General features: G+C 41.4%; 1 protein-coding gene across 1 annotated transcript in view; it reads right to left on the reverse strand.

Annotated features, from left to right (window-relative positions):
- Window positions 1-460: 460 nt before the first annotated feature.
- LOC102210802 (pleckstrin homology domain-containing family G member 1) overlaps window positions 461-21,575 on the reverse strand; it is a 33,115-nt gene continuing 12,000 nt past the window's right edge. Inside the window, exons 3-17 of the mRNA XM_005731013.1 lie at window positions 19,215-19,315; window positions 16,983-17,052; window positions 11,992-12,038; window positions 9,720-9,870; window positions 9,097-9,228; window positions 8,192-8,374; window positions 7,994-8,089; window positions 7,510-7,596; window positions 6,696-6,729; window positions 6,448-6,540; window positions 6,252-6,313; window positions 5,970-6,161; window positions 5,699-5,818; window positions 3,771-5,586; window positions 461-3,103 (exon numbers count right to left, since the gene is read on the reverse strand). Coding sequence (XP_005731070.1) covers window positions 2,124-3,103; window positions 3,771-5,586; window positions 5,699-5,818; window positions 5,970-6,161; window positions 6,252-6,313; window positions 6,448-6,540; window positions 6,696-6,729; window positions 7,510-7,596; window positions 7,994-8,089; window positions 8,192-8,374; window positions 9,097-9,228; window positions 9,720-9,870; window positions 11,992-12,038; window positions 16,983-17,052; window positions 19,215-19,315 — 4,164 coding nt within the window. The 3' untranslated portion in view covers window positions 461-2,123. The remainder of the gene's footprint in view (window positions 3,104-3,770; window positions 5,587-5,698; window positions 5,819-5,969; window positions 6,162-6,251; window positions 6,314-6,447; window positions 6,541-6,695; window positions 6,730-7,509; window positions 7,597-7,993; window positions 8,090-8,191; window positions 8,375-9,096; window positions 9,229-9,719; window positions 9,871-11,991; window positions 12,039-16,982; window positions 17,053-19,214; window positions 19,316-21,575) is intronic.

A 21,575-nucleotide genomic window follows, 5' to 3' on the forward strand; every position in this document is an offset into this window, starting at 1 on the left:
GTAGGATTTTGAAAGTCATACCATTAGTGCCGGGAAGTGCCTTTCAGTGCTGGGAAGTGTTCTGCCATTGCAAACAGTTTTACTTAAATAAATGACATGCATGCTCTTCTGCTAATAAGAACTATAGTACACAACGAAAAGCTTCCTGACTGCTGTGAGTCCTATTATTCAGTGTGGTGAGATAACAAGAGGGAAAAAAACAAAAACAAAACCCACACACACACAAAGGTGAGTTCAATCTGTATTTATTACCTCAAACATAGTTTGTTGAGCCACGACATCTAGCCAGTTAAAAAAATACAGTAGACTTAACTTAAACAAAGCATTAAAAAGCATACCTATGGCATAGAAGAATAACATTCCTAAAATGTACATCTTTACAAAGTGTTTACAAATTCAACGTTAAAAAAAAAAAAAAAGGACAAAAAAAAGTGCAAAAAAAGAAAAAAAAAGTAAATGAAAACTGACAATCCCCACCAGTGAAACAGGACAAAAATGTACAATGGAACAAAAATACTTCATATTCCTAACTTGTGTTTGACGCAGTTCTCCTGACATGAACAACAGGCCACGATCTTGTGCTTTTTAAATGTTTGTGTGGTTTTCTTTTTCGTGAGTATTTATCAAGCAGTGCGTGATAGAAACATTTTCGGATAATATTCACAGTATTTGATACAAATTTTGTGAGCTCCTAAATAATAATAAAACTCTTTCAATAAATATATTCTTTCATTTACAACCAGTCGGTGGCTCGCAGTAATAGTGACACGGGGCAGTAACAGAGGGATGCTTTCAAATAAATAGGACATTCAGAAATTAAACAAGTGTGGCATAAATCTTGGGTTTGCTTTGATGGGAAAGAAAAAACTTGACGAATTGTCGAGGTGACTTTCTGGGAGTGAGGATGTAATATCAGTAGTGTGACAGTTGGGAGTGCCCCAAGACGTAAACTAGGTAAACAGATGATGATCAATTAAAAAAAACAAAACAAAACAAAACAAAAAAACTACACCATATACAGTACTGTAGTAAATCTCCTTAATCCTTTCCTTTGTGGTCCCTCTTAAAAGCAAAGGTTAAATTATAATATATATAAAAAAAAAAATCCACACACACGCACAATTTATTTATTGAGATGAACATTTAAGCTGTGCACGATGGATGGCCCCAGACATTAACACGTAAAAAACATTTCCGATTTGCTCACAGATTCAAAATAAATATTTAATCCTATATTTCTTATTGATCATCTAAAATATCAGCATCTTCTCAATTTTTAAAGCACGATACCCTAGAAAGGTGGTAGGCAGAGTGACGTACAATAACTTCAAATAGACTTACAAGTCTATGTTTAGTCATACTTAACCTATTGGGTCTTGTATTAGCCACCTAAAGGTGAAAAACTAGCCTGAGTAGCACATGTGAAGACTGCGAATCTGAACTGTATATTTGTAAAGCTGCTTGTTTGGAACGGTTTGATAGTGTAAGCAAATTTTTTTTAAAACTAGCCACGAATCTGGGCCACCTCTCCTATATAGGTAAATATTAACTAGAGATGAAAGTGCAGTTAAAATTAACCTTAAGAACACCACTGAAGAGGTACTACTGACACAATCTGTCAAAGTCCACTAGATGTTTGAGTCTAAGTCTAAGACCTTGAGCACAGACGAGAGTACATTTCAGTCAGTATCCTGAACTACTGTACAACAGTTCATATGACACCAGTTATGTCTATAAGGTTCAACACAAAAAGCAATCAAAGAGTTTGAATATTAAAATCTTTTCAGTCACACTGGACTCCTTTTACAGACAACTGAGAACTTTGCTTTGTTCTAGCGACCCCTCACCCACCCAACCCGATCTCCGGAAGTGCTAAGGCAGCTTACATGCAAGCTTTGATGTGGCGTTTTGACCGTTAATGGTCACCTATTATGTTAAACTTCAAAGCACTGTAACAGAAGGCGAAGGCATTAACATGTCATTACAAATATGGCTGATCTACACTGAGAGTTGTGTTATATTTGCTTTACATTTCTTTGTGTTTTAAGATGTAGGGCAGTCAAGGCCAAGCAGCATTGTTCCCTTCGTTGATATAGATTTGGCTTTTTAGTTAACACACAGCCTCAGGCAAAGCTGCTGGAGCTCAGACACTGAAACTTCTCCCTCAGAGACTGGACGATGTTGGGCTGGCTCTGCTGCGGCTCGTTCCACAGGTATTTTTCCAAATGCTCGTGGTCCAAAGGTCTCAGCGGGTCGCAGGAGCGGATTGGGGTGCACGGTAGACTCTGAGACTGGATAACGCCCCGATTCTGACCGGCAAGAGCGGCTGAGCTGCCGTTCTTCTGCGACAACCTGTCACGCTGTTGTTCACTCTCATCCTCTGAGCGGATTTCGACATAGTCATCGTCATCTTCCCCATTGTCCTTGAAGTTGGCCAAGTAGTTCTGGGTAGCGGTGAGTATGCTCAGTGCAGAAGCCCGATTCAGGACCACCACCTTTTGGCCATCGTGTAAAGTGAGGTCTGAAAGCCCCTGGGTAGACCGCTCTGGGAGGCTACTTTGCCGGCCAGCTCGGCCTAGACTTGGACCATGAAGTCTGTTTGTGGATCGATCTACATCGAGTCCGTTACATTTAAGTCCAGACTTCTCCTGCTGTTGGCTGCCAGTAGAGCTGACTGACTGAGCAGAAGGGGAGGACTTTGCGGGCAAAGATGGTGCATTAAAGGAAGGATGTCTCTTAATGGAGCTGTACACGTGCTCTTCTTTCTCAATAGGCGCGGAAATGCACGAGCTCCATCTCTGTGCCGGTGGACTGGTCGGAGATGGAGGGAAGAAAGAAGGGGTGGAGCAGGCTGAAGTAAGCCTGCGCTGAGGGGTAGAAGATGCTCGAGCCTCTCCCACCTCGCTAGACGAGGAGACAAAGCTGGCCAGCTCTCCGTTGCTGTAGGTAGAGTGGAGCCAGTCCTCTTCCAGAGAGGTCTCGGGCATGGACGGAGAAGATGACAGACCTGGATGGGAGTGATGTGGGGTAGCAGAGGTTGGACTGGAGGAATCTTTAAACATCACCTGGTCATACAGATGGGAGTACTCTGCTATCCTTGCACCTTAAGATGGGAGAAAAAAAATGATGCAAAAGAAGTGTGAGTGAGGCATGTTTGCATTTTTGCTCATAAACTAACAGCACTGGTACACAATAAAGGCACCATTTTTTGCTCAAACCATATTTTGAGCATCTTAAAACTCAGATTTTTGGCTCTCACTGGACAAATATTCAATCATAACTTCAACAAAATATAATTTAAGTGGTCTCAATAGGAAACGAGACATCTATAGCTCACCTTTGGCCAATCATTGGCATTTCATTTAAAAAAAAAATTCTATTGGTTGTTTTAAAAGTGAATCCATTGAAACAATGAAAAACTTGAATCAACTGCTATTCCAGCTTTGCCAACAACTGGATATGTTAAAAGAGGGCCTGCTGGCAAAATATGTCAGAGATGGTGACACTGTAACTGTTTTGGCCTCGAGCTGAATTCTGAGCTCGCATTTCTTCTCCTGCACAGGGAAGCTACTACCCTCATTCACATATGAAGTGACTGCATTTGTTTGTGCTGGTCTGGTTGGAGAGGAGAGCTGCCAGAGAAGGGCTGTATTGTCAAATTATGGCTATTTGAATAGGTGATCTACAGATTTCTACCCACTGAAACACAAAATGGAAACAAATTTAAACCTATACTCTAGCATCTGAGAATTATTATTATTATTTTTTACCTATGGCTGCACCTCCTTGCTTCTTCTCCTCTAAGATGGCTGCGAGATCTTTCTGTTTCTTCTCTGCTCTGGCCCGACTGCAAGAGTCTCCAGGGTCCATGCTCCTCATGCGAAGCAGCTGGTTTGCTTTCTTAATCTTCTGGCTATACTGGCGTGCCATGAGGAACACACGGCTCTTAGTTTTGTCCATCAGTTCCAGGGGAAAGTCCACAGACTCACCCAGCAGGAGAGAGGAGGATGCCAGGGGTGAGTCCAGACCTGCCAGCTCCCCTGGGAACAAACTGTGAAGGTCCTTGAGGGAATTTTCTCTCTGAGAGATGTTTCGCTGGGGAAGCTCCACCAGATCGTCATCCTCCAGGCGAAAGCTGCCGCTGCTTAGACGAGCCAGTCGGTTGCGGATGCTCTTCACGGTTCCTGGGACGGGCTCTGGGGTGACAGGAAGGGGGCGTGATGCAGGAGAAGGGCTGTGGGTTTCTTCTTCAGTGGTACCTTCACTTTGTTCAGGAAGGTTGATAAGTGGGATGGTGAATGAGAGTGTGGCAGTGACAGGTGGGGGCTTAGGTTGATGTGTTGGGGAACTGGTGGGTGCACAGGCTGCATGAGTATTTACAGGAGTGCTCTTCACAGGGCTTTTTTTGACAGACGAGGTCTTCTTCGGCGACTCGCTGGCACTCACTGGGAATGCAGCAGGAAGTCGATCAGCTTTCTTCTCGTTTTTCTTGATGTAGTTTTCCAAGTCGTTCCAGAGTTCATCGACCTGCTCGGACATCTTATCTCCTTTCTGTGAGCTCTGAGAAAAGGTCTCAGAGGTGGAAGAAGACGAAAGATCGGGCTCAGAAGAACATGGGGCAAGGCAGGGGGCTGATCCTTCATCCTCTCTAAAGTGGGAGCTCTGCTCAGAAACAAATGCTCTAAGCAGCACACTGTCCCTCTCTTCTTTTAATTTATCACCTTCATTTTTTTCCATGACCTCGGTTGATGGCGGATCCCTAAAACAGATTGTGTCATAGATATTCTCCTCCTCCACTATTTTGAGTTCACATGTCCCGAATGACTTCCCCTCTTGTGTTAGTGACTTATGGTCCTCTGGCAAACTGTCTGGTTTGGACATAGACTCTTTGACCTCTGGAACATTGACTGCTTTCTCTGCCTCACTCTGGGAACGCTGTGCATCTGTAGAAGCATCTTTCTGCGACTGGCTTTCTTCAGGGTCTCTTCTGATGAGTCCCATGCTCTTTAGGTCCTCATAGCTGATATTGTCATAAACATTTTCAATATCATCCATTGTCAGCTGCTCAGCTGAGGATGATCCAGATATATCATTGCTGGATGATTCAGTGTGGATCACTTCCATTTTGCTGTGACCGGCCTGGTCATCTTCAGGGCTCTCTCGAGGCTCTGTAGCCTTCTCCCCGGCACTGCTTGCCCTCCGCAGGACTCTGCTACCGCTGGGTGGAGGTTCAACCTGCACCGTGGGCACCTGTTCAACATGCCAGCTGCAGGGCCGAGCGGTCCTTGGCGATGAGGGAGCTTCTGATCTCTCTGAAGGCACCTCTGGCTCTTGTCCGTTTGGCTCTGTGGGAACAAACATCTGGTAGATGTCCTCGTCTTCATCGTCAGGCTGCATTGTTCTCTGGCGGGTGGGGAACATTGCCCTGCGAGCCTGATGGTCTGCCCAAATGTTCCTCACTGACGGGTCACTTTCTGTTACTATTACAGAGGGAATGGGGGAGTCTGGAGGCTCCTCTGTCACGTGTGGTGTCCTGAGGAGTGGTGGGTGGTGACTTCCGTCCCGTACGAGGGATTCTCTGGCTCTCTGAAGGACAGCAGAGATCATTTGTATTGCATGTGACTGAAGCAGCTGAAAAATCTGAGATCCAGTACAATTTTATATTGCATCTCTCATTAGCTCCAAATTGATACTGTACCTGTAGGTCTGCTGAACTCATGTTGAAAGCTTTCCACTGTTCAATGCTATCAACAGAAGCCTGAGGGTTCAGCCTCTTTCTACTGCCTTTGCCAGGCACCCGCAGCCTCTTTCCGCCTCCCTGAATGCAGAATTTAGAGTATTACCAATATGTTTGAAAGACTGGATTAACATGGAAACAAACTGGGGGATTTTCATGTAACCCCGAATTTCACAGGGATATTTTTGGCAAATTTAAATATAGTGCACAATTATAGGTAGCCAAAACCCACCAGACCACTGTCATCCTCATCGTCAGCGTCCTGCTGATGTGACTCCTCCCCTTCCTCCCGGTCACTGTGGTCATAGTGATCGCCAGGATCTAAGGACTCCTGTGATTGGTTGATGAGGCTACGGCTGCGGCCAATTGTGCCCAGAGCCAGCTGGGACACTGGAGAAAGCAGTGTGGCACCTAGACTTGTTCGCTGCATGGAGAAGGAACACATTTTGGGTTAAGTAAAATTTGTTCACGAGTGTGTGTACACCGACTCCTGGTTTGTGTTTGCATGACTCACTTTTTCACCGTCTGCATTGGCTGCATTCTGCTTAGCATTCTTCAGTAATTTGGACAGAGGTTCTGGGAAGACAGAAAAATAAATATATGATCAATTTTAGATGTGTGTTCAATTCCTTTAATTTGTATTTATTTTACACACTAAGCTATGAAACATAATTTTTGCTCAACACAATATTGACTGAGACTTTTCTCACCTTTCCTGCGCCCTCTGCGAGGAGTGGGGCCTTCCTTGGTTTGAGGGGAATCCTTCTTTTCACCGTCGGGGGTATAGTGAAACCCGGGATGATCTGGGGGAAAAAAATGGCAGTAGAGGAAAACAAATAAGTGATAAATGAATATTTAATTATTTTTTTTTATACCTGCAGCAAAAAGAACATTAGACTAAAATATACCAAAGGTACAATTTTAATAAATGATCACTAATTTAGAAATTGGTACTTACGTGTCGCATCCATTTCCAAAATAGCTTGTTTGGCCTGGAATTCGGAAACAACAACAAAAAACATTAGGATGAAGTCTTTTGAATAACTTAACCACTTTGTTGCAACTGAGTCTTTTTTGATAAGCTGCGTTAAAAATTTAGTGCTTTGCTGAGGATCTTTGTCATTCTCAATAATTTTAGAATTATAGAATATTGAATTATTGATAATAATTATTAAATTAATTACAATTCAACTACTTTAGTAGAACTGCAAGAAGACAAGTTTGGATTAGAAAAAAATGCATGCATTTTTTTTTTAAATGCATTTTGACACTAGGTGGCACCATATTACTGTATTCACGTTACAGTTCAACTTGAAACTTGAAACTTATCAAAGGAGCCTCTTCATGGACACTCTTTACTTTCTCTGAAAAGTCTTAGTTTTTGCTGCACATGTCAAAAGCCAGATGAAGAGATAGTAAAGTTTATGTTCAAAGTGCTTTTCACAGATGTGTAGCCACAAAGTGCTTCATAAATATACTTTACTTACAACTTAAAATTAAATACAAAAATTTAGGAATAACCCCAATAAAACATTACAAAAAAAGCCAAAACAGAATAACATAGAATAAAAAGAATTCATTAAAAACTGATGATGAATGCTGATAGGAAGACGCTAGAAAGTATAAAAGCAGGATAAGTGGATAAGGGAATATGAGAAAGTAAGAGAGATGGAGTGAGTAGGAGGGAGTGACATTTTCAGCACATCCCGCTCAGAGCAGTTACAAAATCTTTGAATAAAGATGGGGCCTGTCAGGAGATAAGCTCCTCTTACCTTGGCAGGGATTTTGGCAGGATGGTTTTCAAGTATGAGTCTCTTGAGGTGTAAGATCCACATGCGTTTGTCTTGCTGGGATTTAGCCTGCGGGCAGATAGCACAACATCACAGAAGAGATAATCTCATACATGTATTTTAAATACAGTTCAAAAGGTTTGGGTTAAATCCTTAAGAACTGGAGAGCAGCTTTGTTGCATAACACATATTAGCTTTCTTTTTCAGCGCTCGTCGAAAAACAGTTATTAGGAAACAACAATGGCTACCGTTAGCCTTTAAACAGTCTACGTGTCTGAACAGCTCCGTGACGTGAGCCTGGACTAAATACAAAACAATAAGACAGCTGCAAATCACGAAGCGACAACCATCACAACTTCTGACTTGCACGATGTCGCTCGTAGCTACATTTTCAAACGTGTAATTAAATTCAAAGGGTGTTTGGTGTCTGGTTTGACATGTCTTCTCTTATGTAATGTTGCTATACCTGAACTGTATGTTGTAGTTTGGGGTTCTTGTAGTGAAACACACTGAAACTCAGTGGTTCTTTAGGGATGACTTCCACCAGCATCAGATTACAGCACTACAAGAGACAGGCAGGAAGTAGTGTTAGAATACGGAGCACAAGCATTGAAATCCTTAGCATTTCTTCAGGGCATGAAGTTCTTCAAGCTGCGTCACTGACCAGGATGTGAGCCTTGTACGTGTAGGTTTCTTCTCGTTTCTTAGTTATTAATAGAAGTTTGTCAAAGAGGAAGAGTGTTCGTTCATTTTTGGCACGCTGCAGACGAAATGTTCCTTCAAGGACCAGCTCTCCGTAGCCAATCAGATCAGGGCCCTTCCAGTTGGTAAGAAGGCTCTGGATTTCCTGCAGCAATCACAGGGTTACAGAGTAACGAGAGTTAAACATGGTAACAGCAAGAAGGGGGACACACAATCGTGCCCTTGTGACGAAACTGAGGGAAAAAAAACAAAGAAAAAACTAAACATATTTGTGTTGCCAAACTGGAGCACAAAAGATAAATACGATGAGACAACTCAACTTTTCAAAAAAAAACAAACCAAGAAATACAGATGAAAACAGAGTGTTAAATGACCTGAACAAGGTTACTGGGTGGAAGGACAAACACACTGAAGCCTAAATAAATGTTTAGAAAATTAAAAGGGAAGAAAATTACAAAACAAGCATAAACTGACCATTTTTATGAAGCAAATACTTCCTTCAGACTCTTACGGAAATTGTTCCCCCACATTCCTGCATTCATCAGACCATTCTGTCCCCCGAGCAGATAAAAGAAACAAGCTTCCCTTTTATGTGTCCTCCTTATGCAAGGCCATCATTAGCCCAGTGGAAAATGCACTGACTTGTGTAAGATGCGGGGAGCATCGGGGCCTTGGCCGATTCAAACCTGGAGTTCACATAACTGTTGCGCAGAACGCTAAAACAATTTGTTCCTTGAAAGGTTTTCAAAGTATTGTAGCAGTTTACTTGTGGAACGCACGCAGGAGACGCCATCACACGTCATCCATGTAATGATTTATGGAAAGGTTCAGTCGCGATTTTAATGTATGTGAGAGAGCTCGCTGTACCTGCAACCTCACAGCGTGCTCGTGCTTCCTCTTCATGTCATTGATGTGCCACGCCACTCTCTGCATGGTGTCTATGGCTTCCTGTACGACCTCATAGGTCTCTGTGTCCTTCTCCATGTGGTTGGCTATCTCCTGCACAGGTGGCACAAATAAGTAAAACAAAATTATAAGAATTTTTTATTTTATTTTTTTAAATGCTGCCAATTGGAATTTGCACACAATGAAAGCAAAACATTCACGAGCATGTTCATACTACAATGTTTTGTTTTGTGTTCATAACAACAATGCATGCAGTGTAATGCAACCACACAGACACACAGGAACATGCATACTGAGCACCATATGTCTAAACATTTGGCTTCTCCATCAGAGGTGGGCTGGAATCTCAGCTCAGTTACTTAACCGTAGACATGCTTTCGCACTGGAATAGGTTAAAATAATAATAATAATTATGGCTGCTCTCACATTTTTGTGGGTAAAGACTAACTGTTTGGATGACATTATGTGTGTGTGTGTGTGTGTGTGTGTGTGTGTGTGTGTGTGTGTGCGCGTGTGCGCGTGTGCGCGTGTGTGCGTGTGTGCGTGTGTGCGTGTGCGCTTTGGGCTAGACAGAAAAGACGTACATGCAATAGTAGATGGTACTTGAGGATTCTCTGCACTGGCTTGAGCAGGTAGGAGCCCAGGGGCAAGGAGTGCCTCAGAGATTCTTGGCGCTCGCGGAAAAACTTGGCCAACGCCTTGTTTCTCATGCATTCTGTGAGCACAGCAACAGACCTGTGGAGACAAAAAGCAGCAAATAAGATGAGAATTGCAGGAAACTGTAATTTGACAGCGATGACGAGTGAGAGCTGTAAAGTAAAACTGAAGGAGAGGGGGGGAAAAAATTATATATCACCCAAACACAAAGGGATTATTAACCAAGAGTGAGAGACATAACAGGGATCGGTATGTGCCCTGATAAAAACATTTAAGGAGGACTGAGAGATTCTCTTTCAGTTTTTCGCTTGAACAACGTGGTTAAATTAATATTATGCTAATTCTGAATAACACAGTGAGGTATGTAAATTAATACACAATATGATATCTGAGCTGTTATGTGTACTTTTTCCATGAGGTTTATTATTCTTGAAGCTCTGGCAGCCATACACTGTGTGCACGTACATTTGCAAATGCATACAAAAATAAGCCAAATTTGTGTCCCGCTATCATGCTACAGTCATTGGGCATTTTATTAGGTACACTTGTTCAACTGCTCATTAACACCATCTAATCAGTCAATGACAAGGCAGCAACTTAATGCATTTAGGCAAGTAGACATGGTCAAGATAGCCTGCTGATCTTCAAATCGAGCATCAGAATGAGGATTTTGAACATGGCATAGTTGTTTGGATTGAGCTGAGTATTTCAGCAATACCAGATCTACTGATCAACCATCTCTAGGCTTTACAGGCAACAGTCAAAAAAAAGAGAAAAGACAAAGTGAGTGGCAGTTTTCGGAGTGGAAAGACTGCTTCAAGGCGATTACCACTCCCTACAGCCATGGCATGCAGAAGAGCATCTCTGAATGCACAACGTTGAAGCAGATGAGCCAAATCAGCAGAAGGCCACGCTGGCTGCCACTTGTTTAAGATAAGAACAGAAACCCGAGCCTACAACTCGCACAGCCTTGCCAAAACTGTTCAACAGAAGATTGGAAAAATGCTGCCTGGTCTGCTGAGTCTTTTATTCAAAAATAGGGCCAGATATCTCAAATATCTGCGTATTTGATGCTTTTATTGTTAGCTTGGCCTGTATCAACTAATTTTTGCAACATATTGTACCACTCTACAGCCTCGTAAAACCACATTTACTGCTCGGTGGAGCTCATTTGCTGTCTGACCTACTGAAGAATAAAGAACTTTTTCACTACCCAACGGAGGCTGTATGTGTTTGAGTTTATGTGTACACACACGCACAGTGGAAAAAGACAGAGGAAGACAGTTGTGAACTTGTCTCTTTCTTCTGTGTCTTGTGTAAGTGTGTGTGCACTCATGTGCATGTCTGCATGTCTAAATTCCAGCGCAGCTCCACACAGGCCTCACATTGTTCTGGAGGAAACCTGACCTCTGAGCTCAGTATGACCATGATACATCTACAGCTCGTGTGTGTGTCTGTGCATATGTAAGTGTCTCCCAGTCTGTGTATGAGTCTGTGTGTGTCGTGTGTGACCTTGATAGGGGTCACCAGCTGTGGTGTGGATGTAGGAGAAAGTCTATCTTAAACAGCTGACAACAGACCCCCCCCACCCCCCACACACACACACAGAACATTCAATTAGTCATCATTAGATTGTATGCATTTCCTCCTTCTTATGCCTTTTTATCAGTGTTTTAAAGGTGCACTGTGTCATGGCAGGAAGAACTGCATCATATTTCAGTTCATTTAATTACACACAATATAGAAATTGACACAAAAAGCCCCGTACATTGTAACACACAGGTGCACCATGGAACTGAGGCACTCAGACAAAGCAGGATAAAACATTAACAGCATTAGCTATGATAAGGTGACAACTTTAATACCCTGTCTGTCAGTATATGGGCTGTAACTCTGTCAATAGGACACCAATAAAGGAAAAGAAGAAAAAACTGAAAGAAGAAGGGAGGGATTTAGAGAGACCTTGAGGCACAACTGACAGTAGACACTCTGACTCCTGCTGAGGAGGCTTCTATAGAGAGTGTCAGCTCATCAGAAAGGGGGGATAAGGTAATGCATTGAACAACATACACAATAGAGCTATGTGAGATGCTGGGAAGATGGCATGTGAAGGTGAGATCAGGATGACTTAACAATTCTACAGTGGGCCCCATTAGTGAATAAGCATGGTTGGTCACACACAGGGCGTAGCTTTCTCACCGTGGGTAGTTGGTGCAGTACTGGGTATAAATGTGGAACTCCTGACTCTGTAAAACACAACAACAAAAAGAGCAAATGAGTCGATGCAGCTTTGTAACATGAAACGAGACAGACTGAGGAGTGTAGAGGAGAAACGTGTCAGACGGTATGATGTCATGTCACACTTGTTGGCACTGTATCTTAGTGGATGCATGAAGGTGCATAGCAAAGCGAAAGCACAAACCTGTACTTTGAGTTAAATGCTGGTGTTGATAATGGTAAGAAGCCAACAATAAAAATGCTAACACAGAGCAACTTAGCAGGTGTAAAGTCCACCATGTCATCAACAGCCGATGGGAAAGTATATAATTTTAGAGGTATTAACCAAAGCTGACCTGATGATTATACCAGATGAAAGGGGAGGGGAATTAATGCCCGGATTTTATGGCACTGGCAACTGCATAGTTGTTGAGATAGTGTGGAGTTTGCTTTGACTGTTTTTATTTTTTTGACACTTTATTATGTGGTAGCGAAATATCTTGTAAGTCTGTGAGGAGAACAATCACACCTCTGAGCATTTGGTCTGGATTTGTGCAATTTACTAATAATATCATGTCTGTCTGCCCAATTTTAGGTCTTTGAAAAAAGAATTAGCTGGCTCACAACAGTCACACGAGGTCGGCATTTGTTTTTGTCAGTGTTGCACAACTCCTTGGTGCTATTATAGTTTTATTTGCAGACTGTGCTGCTCTGTTTTCTCAGAGCAATAATTTCTCTGTGAAAATACAGATTTTAAAGCAAGATAGTGATTAAAACAAAAATCTTGTTTATGCAGGGCAGAAAGTCAAAAAGCAAAGCTTGTTGAGGAAGACAAGGAAGATGGCTCTAATGGGTTTTCATATCATGCAGATATGATTTGAAAACACACGACGCAAGAGCGAATACATTCAAATTAAACCCAGCAGCACTACCAGCCAAATTATTAGCAGTAACTTAAAGTATGTGCGGCTGTGATTAAATGGGCTCAGACAGGAAAGCTGTGGTACTGCATAATCCCTTACAGGTCAATATGTATCCACATGCTTTTTCGCCTGTTTAATCAGTGGTTATAATACATCTGCAGTGGATTGTGTCCACTTTGATGAATTGGGTTATTTCATGTTTACTTAAAGCCCACAGACAAGGCTTCCACTCTTCCTTCGTTCACTGATCCTAATTGAACCTCATCCCTGTAGCTTATGATTAGCTTCCATCCTGGCCTTTAATTCTCTGTTTATCCCAACAGCCCTGAGCACTCAGATTAAATATCCCCTCGTACCTTACCCACCTCCCTTTTAACTGAGACTTTTCCCACCTCGCATACCTCCCTGAATATCAAAGACATCAAAGACAGCATGAGTTATCAAAGCTAGTCTAAACCTCTTTGCTCTCATCCTCCCATCATCCCTGCCTGCTCCCGACGATTATTTCTACAACACATTTTGATATCTTCTCTTCACCAATCTCTTATGGATATTCTCTTCTCCTCGATCCCTCCTTTCTCCCTGCAAGCGCTTCCTCTTCATCGCTCCCCTTTATCATATTCTCTTGGAGGCCTTGTGATAAACTCGTTTCTCTTGCGTAACGTGAGAATGTAACTGAACTCCATTTGTGTCCGTAATCACTAGTAGGGTGCAGGATGTGTACAGCTTTCAGGAAGTGTTAGCATAAACATGTAGAAGAAGTTTGCTCTGCATGTGTGTGAAAGAGTGCACATTATGAACCAGGACAATGTGATCGCTGGATTCTTAATAAACTTCGAGCACGTACCCACTTTAGATGTGTGCGTGTTTTGATTTGAACTAAATACGACGTCCAATCAGCTGGAAGCAAAGAGTCAATCTACCTCATGCACACAGTATATCCCACCAAAATATACTGAACAGAAGAACACGTACATAAAGACACAGACATCCTCCCATGATTTGTTAGCCCGAGGTGCTTCGTGGGAACCTTTCTTAATTGAAGAGCAGAGCTCTTCTCCACGTCTCCAGCAGTCTGCCGCCACAGACCAGGCCTAAACACAACCAGATGTGCCACCATCGATTTCTGATGACACAAACCAACACACTCCTAATACACACTCCTAATATCCTCCTGCACTGTGAACACAAGACCACAAAGTGCATAACGTCTGCTATATAATATAAATTTTAGAGCGCACGCATGAGCGCAGACATGCCAAAAAACACCCGTCCGTGCACACTCTTTGAACCTAACCAGGAAACCAGAAGGCCTTGAAATAACTCATGCCTATAATACACTATCCTTTAAAATACATATAAGCTATCTTAAAATCATATACTCATCATGTCAAAATATCCAAAAGTTATTAACTTTAAGCTGCTTCACATCACGAAAAATAAACACACCTCTCTGAGAGATCAAGATTCAAATTACACAGAAAAGACTTGTACTTATTTGAACTGCGGCCACTAATCGGTATGCAGGGAGACAGAAAAAGTTTAAGTTTGATAGATGGCTACGCGCCCACTCATCACTTTAATAGCAAGGTAATAAAGCTGCAGGTTTTATTGTTACGAGACCGGACTGGTCACAGTGAGTCATCAGGTATGCGCTGAACTCAGAGGATCATTAGGACCAAAAAAATTCAGCGTAATTGTTCTCTCTTTGCTTCAGTCAGCATGTAGCAACCCATAAAATGCTTTAAAGGCTTACTCAACACATAGCACAGCGAAGATTTAGTCAAACAGAAAAGAACATGAGGATAGATAGCCAATTATCCAGAAGGGAGAGACGGAGATTTACAGCTAGATCTGTCTCCTCTTCAAACATTGTGCTTGCATGTCATCCTTGGCTGCTGAGACTAGAAAGGTATTAGCAGTGTTTGTGTGCGTCTCCGAGTGTGTGCATTTCACTGTAGATAGCGAAAGAGAGGTTTAGCAGTTTTCCAGGGTTTTTGAAACCTTGACTAACCTTTTTTTTTAGCAATAAAGTGGAATTTGAGCTACAACCCGTTTACCAGAAGCCTGTGATATCATTAAGGACACATGCACAAACACAGAGCTCTAACTGTGGCTTCTTAATGTTAGAGTAGTGGGTTGGTCAGTGGAGACTAAACATTTCCAGGTGCTGGTCCAACTCTTGACCACCCCCCTATACAACTGTATTAAAGCTACTTGATGACAAATCTACACTAAACCAAATCCTTTAAAAACAAACACACACTGAAATCCAGACATGAATAAATACCGGTAACAAGCGTTTTGAGCCACTCTCAATACAAATATCACTAAACAGAAGAGCCTAATGTGAGACTGTTAGCGCCCGGGTTTAACTCTAACATCAGGTGTGCAAGTTCATTGCTAGTTTTAGTCCCTTCAAGGTGAAAATATAGTGCTTTCAACCTTTAAAACTTAGTAACAGGGTGTGAAACTATAATGCACATACACATTTTAAGAGAAACCAGTTGAATCAATCAACCAGTTAGATATGAGCTGGAAATTTCTGGCGTTTTGTGAGAAGAAGAGGAAGCTTTACATATTGCCGTACAACTATAATTAAACCGTGTTCAGAAATGCTGACAGCAAGACGGGGCAGGAACTTGCTACCACTTCCAGTAAAAACAGAATATTTTAAATGGTTTTAATGGGTATATGCGAGTCTTACAAGAGCAGTACGTCAGCAGTACGGATGTGTTTTCAGAAGCCCGAGGCTTGCTCTCAAGCTGGCTGTCTCCCAATTTATCCACTGCACAAACAACCAATAAATATCGCACGATTTTTTGCACATTTGAAAGCAAGCAGTACAATCGTCTGACACCAAGACATCAACAAAAAGCTTCTTTTCCCTACATGAATGCCATTTTATTTTGAGACCTCTTTTTGCTAACTGTAAGATTAATCAGCTGGTTTCAAGATGTCATGAGGCTGGTTTGTTTATAGCTCTCAGTTAATTATGCAGCCATAAAACCAGCTCGTCTCAACAACAGTTGCTGCATTTAGAGAGTCTGTGACACTAACTGTGACTTTTTTTGTGTGTACACGGAAAGACAGTTGCTCTGCGGTTTTGGGTGTAATTGCAGAAGGAAAGGGAGGGAACGCAAAGTGTTTTACACAAAGTGCTGGTATGCAGCACTTTATAATGGGACATAATCGTGCCACCAGTTTGTAGGGCACCGAGAGACAGAGCAGGAGCTGAATCATACAGAAAAGAGGACCTCTGACACCGTGAGCAGAGTCTGAGTCCATTTTCCTTGATGAAAACTACAATTATCCCTCTTAAGCAAAAAGGTGATTAGGTGCTGTCATTCCTCCCCGCCCTGCTGTTGCTTTTAAAACTGACATTCGCACCGGCACAATAATGCTTCTTACCTCAATGCACTTTCTAGGAAGTTCATTTTAGCAATGTCATCACCTGATTTGAGGAAGGTATCGATAATTTCACATTTCTAGTTTCTCATTTTCTGTCTCGTTGATGTTGTTCTATGTGTGTGTGCATGTGTCCAAAGCAGCTGTATGGACAGGTTTCAACAAGCAGAGGAGGAGAGCCCATGCAAGCAAAGAAACAGACAGTACAGGGTAGTACTTAGGACCTTTACTTAAACCTATAAAACTAAGCAAAAGTACTCCACTGCAAGTAAAAGTTCATTCAAAATCTTTAGTTTTTCCACAATATTCTCTAATATTAGATATTCTGTTAAATAAACAACAGTTAAGCTTGGCTCTCAATGGCTATATAAATGAAAGCATCTGAGATATTCAGAGGACAACTTCTAAAGATCTGAATTGTGACATTGTTTCTTTGTATAAGCCTAAAAAGCATTAAACTATTACAATATGTTGCATTTGCTGGAAACTAGCAAGTAAGTATAGCTGTTAAATAAATACAGTGGGGGGTAAAAAGCAAAATATAAAGTATTATAAAATGTATGTACTCAAGTACCTGAAAGTACAGCACTTGACTAAATGTATTCAGTTACTTCCAGTACTGTGAACAGTGAAACTGATTACCTTGGATACAAAGCACTCTGCGATGGCCACGGGGTCTGCGTTGCATTTCTCAAGATCATGAAGAAGATCCCTGAAGCAAAAAAAGTTCACAGCAGTTAACACTGTATTCCCGGGCTTTACATTTTATACCTTCTTTTGTTTCTTCCTTGAATACACACACATATAAATGACTCTCCCGTGGTTCATTGTTCCAACAGTTGTGCTGAATTTCACGAGTAAAATCTCGGTGTTCAAAATGAGGTGATAGGCCACTGAACAAATTCAGAACTTCCATGAATTCAAACAGGGAGCAGCTCCTGTTGTGCAGCTGTAAATTCAGTGTAGGGACAAAAAGAACGAAAGAAACAGCCACTCCTGAAGTTATTGTTTCATGGCTAAAGCATGAGGTCATTGTGACCTCTTTTAACTGCTTTTATGTTTCCGTTTACTGGCCAGTTTGACTGTGTGGGCCAGCTGAGAAATGAATAGGTGGGAGTGAATGTTTGTGTCTCCAGACCACCATGACTGATGCTGGACCTGCCATCTCATCTGAATACAAAACTCACACACTGAAATGGTACTAGAGGTGACAAGCATGCAGACTGGGACTGATTATACACACACACACACACACACTCTAGAGGCCTGGCTGCTGCAACAATGCGTTTCATAGAACAACAACAGGTGGCACAGTCCATTTTCAGTGTTCCGTAGATTTTGTTTGTGGAGCCTAAGAGAGACGGGAGGCTGCTGGCACATTATGCTCACCATCCACTTTATTAGGTACACCTGTTCAGTTGGTCTTTAAGGCAAAGAGGTCATAAAAAGAGCCAATCACATGGCAGCAGCTCGGTTCATTTACATATGTGGACAAATGCAAAGAGACAGTGGAAGATCGGAAAATTGTTGGATGGTAGGGTCAGAATATAATGTAATCCGCATGAAAGCCTGGATCCATCCCGTCTTGTATCAACAATTCAGACGGACAGTGATGTAACAGTTTAGGGGGTCCCTTAAAACCTATTTGACTTCTTGTTTTAAAAACACCACGGCCTACCTAAGTACTGCTGGTTTCATGACCATGACAATGAGTTCACTGTATACAGTCCACAGTCGCCACATCTCAGTGCAGTAGAGCACCTTTGCTCTATAAGATGTAGTGAAACGGGAGAGTCACATTATAGACGTGCAGCTGACAAATGTGCAACAGCTGCGTGACAACATCATGGACCAAAATTAAGGCAGTTCAGAAGGGGGTTCAACCAGGTACTAGCAAGGTGTACCCAATAAAGTGACTGGTGAGTGGAGAGACAAAGCCGTTTAGAGAAGCTTTGCGGCAAATCCAGGTTGATTTTAATGTCTAATGTCATTCTATCCCAACAGATACTGCAACATTTTGCAGCTGATGGATGATCTTACAGCTGAGTGAGAAGCTGGTTATCATTTTTAGACCACGATGATGCTTATGATATTTCATTAGCCCTTCAGAGAGGCACCAATTAAACGTAATTTTCCATTAAGACCATAGCGATGCCATAACAAAAAGAGTAGATTTAATCGAGATATTTTATAATATTCTCGATATTAGAATAACATCTGTGGCACAAACAGATCTGTAACTCAGAACTCAGTAACAGAGTGAAACTGAATTTCAGTCAGGCAACTCACATTTTAAATGGTTTATTGCAGTAGCAGCAAATAGTTAAAGTCACAAATCTATTGTGGATGGAAAATTGGAGTGTTGTGTATTTAACCCCTGAATATGCTGTCAAACATGTTCAGGAATAGTTGAAATTACACCAGCATATCCTGGGAATTATGAGAGACACAATTAATAAAGTAATATACACCTCTCATAAAAGTACAAACATGAAGCGAAAATTTAAATGAGCAGAGCTGCTAATGGATGCATTAAAATAACACAGACGGTTATACCTGTGAGGAAATAATATATTTTAATGTAATTTAAAATGATTTTTTTTTGCAATATTTGGCTAATGATTCATTTTAGTAAAGATTCCCGATGATATGAGAAGAAATTAGAGCCATTTAACCAAGACTGGGTGTTATGTGAAATAAGGAAACACAATAATTTAATATCCAAATTATTTAGAGACACATGATCTCCGTTTCTGATCTCCAAAAATTCAGAAACCAACAAATATAGGAAATCTGAGTGTCTTTGCTTTATGCCACACACTCTTATTCATTATATTATATTTTCCTGATTATGTCCGTCGCTCTGTGTTGTACCTGTTAAAGTGGTAGATGTCCTGGATGTTGCCAAATAGTGACTTTTTGTCCTCAGAGCTCAAGGCCAGTCGAGACTGGTTACTTATGCACTCCAAGTAGTCCTGCAGAGAGAAAGAAGCAACAGTCTGTTAGGAGGTTGGCGTCTTGATTGGGACCAGCCTCGGCACACATACAGCAGCCCACCCACATAAACTCTTGCAGACACCGGAAGCTTTCAACCTCCCCTGGACGGCTGACTCTGGAAACAGAATCATACTGACAACATCCAGACACACTCAGACTCTCTGATCTTTATCTTTAGAGTGGATCTTATAAGTTATAGGTTTTGTTTCATCATTTTAAGAAGCCTTTCCAAAAAAATAAATAAATAAAAAGGGTTGTTGGGGAACAACTACACCTGCTAGGAAAACCAATATTAAATCCATGACTGAAACGAATCTGATTTGTTTTTAAATATCATTCTTAGGTTATCAAAAAATATGTTTAGGAAAGATTTTATGAACTATGTTACTTTTGCAGAATAAAGGCACGCCGTTATGAGCCAATGAGTGATGGGTAAACTGGGGGTTCTTCATAATCAGTTTTTTTAATGCCATAATCCAAAAAACAAAAAAACAAAACAGAAAACTTACTTTTAAATGATTTAAACTGCAGTAATATAGTAAAAACACTTAACCCTGGTGTACTATGTTCAACTAAAAGCCAATTTCCTCTGTTGCTGATTCGTGTCAACACTTTGATAAGAGGATAAAGCAGGTCAACAGCTTGTAGCCCCGAAACTGTCTGGCTGTTGCTGGGAAGAACAGTTTTAAAACATTAAAAAAAAAAAGTCGCCTCAGGAAGCTTTAACTCTGTGGCACTTATCACCGCCTCCATCAGTGACATTAGTGATGAGTGCTCATATGACTGCTATTAAACAACAGCACTGCCAGATATCCATCTGGCCTGAAGAAAGAAAGAGAAAGGTGAGCGGCGACCGGTAGCTGGGAGCAGCAGCATTGAATGGAGCTGTGTGTTTTGCACGGGGACTTTTCACTGCTTTTTATACATTTCAAAAGAACGGAACAAATAGATCAACTGATCTTGCCCGTTCTGCAGGCAACTAAAAACCAACACAACACTGCTGCAGTTACTGAGAAGTGCAGTGCAAATAAACACAAAAGATTTCATCTAGAAAAGCGACAGTTCAACCCCAAATCAAATTTATGCATTTTCCTTTTGACCTGCCCAGCTTTGGCAAGGTGTCTTCTTTTGTATACAGTGAAATGACATCTCCAAATTCGAGAAAAAATGTATTTGAAAAAACACAAAATGAATCTAAAAGAGCCTCTTGCTTGTGACTGAGTTACAGGATTTAATCTTTAATGGTGCTCCATGTTTCCTTTGGCTGTTGGGCAAAAGACACGCATTTCATTTTATTTATTTTCTTTGGTGCTTTGAGTAACAGTTTAATCCGTCTCCATTAAATCCAGGAGATGGCAGACATTTCTACAAACAACATCTCAAAGAAGGCCGCTAAAACAATATAGATTGAATTGAAGGGGAAAAATATATTAACTTGTTTTTGGGGTGAACTGTCCCTTCAAGCTACGAGCACATAGAAATAGAAAAAGTGCTTTTAAACCACATTACTGTCTGAAACTGGGAAAATCTTACAACACTGAGAGAAGCGCCAGGCTGCCTTCGACATGCACAAACACAACTCGCCATTTCAGTGCAGACAATACTTGTGTGTTTTTAAGAGACCAAAGACAGGGAGGGAGAGGTTGTTTTTTTTTTTTAATGTTCTCTCCCGTCGGCCTAATTTGCAGTCGGTTGCTAAGAGTTTCTGTTCCAAGTATTGTTTTATGCATTTATTCATTATTAGTTTAACTAGCTCAAGTCTGAGCTGCAATCCATTAAACTGTGTTTGGTTAGGCAAAGGCATAGAAAAACAGAAACAACTGGAAAAAGTGATCTGAATGTAAAGAGTGTACGAGTTTTTGCAAGAGCTTTAGGGCAACGTTTTAGGGCAAGGATTTGAGATACAGAAAGAAATCGTGCTTAAAAGGGAAGGCGGTGATTATGTCTAAGGTCACATAAAGAGGTCATGTTAAGATTTTGTTGATGTTGGCAGTAATGTGTAAACTGATAGTTTATTAGCCACAGGGTCAAAGATCTGACCTGGCCTGACCCGCTCACTCATCACACTCAGCCAAAGCCTCTGCAGGCTCAACAACGGGAAGCGTTCACAGACACACACCTGAGGGTTCACTTCCTGCTAAGCATCAGGCTTCACATGTGCAAGCTTAATAACTTTATTGTGTTAACCATTAATCTCCTCAAGCACACACTCCTTTTCTACAATCACACGCAAAAAAA

The sequence above is a fragment of the Pundamilia nyererei genome, unplaced genomic scaffold (assembly GCF_000239375.1).
Source record: "Pundamilia nyererei isolate P.nyererei 1_Seehausen unplaced genomic scaffold, PunNye1.0 scaffold00041, whole genome shotgun sequence".
NCBI lineage: Eukaryota > Metazoa > Chordata > Actinopteri > Cichliformes > Cichlidae > Pundamilia > Pundamilia nyererei.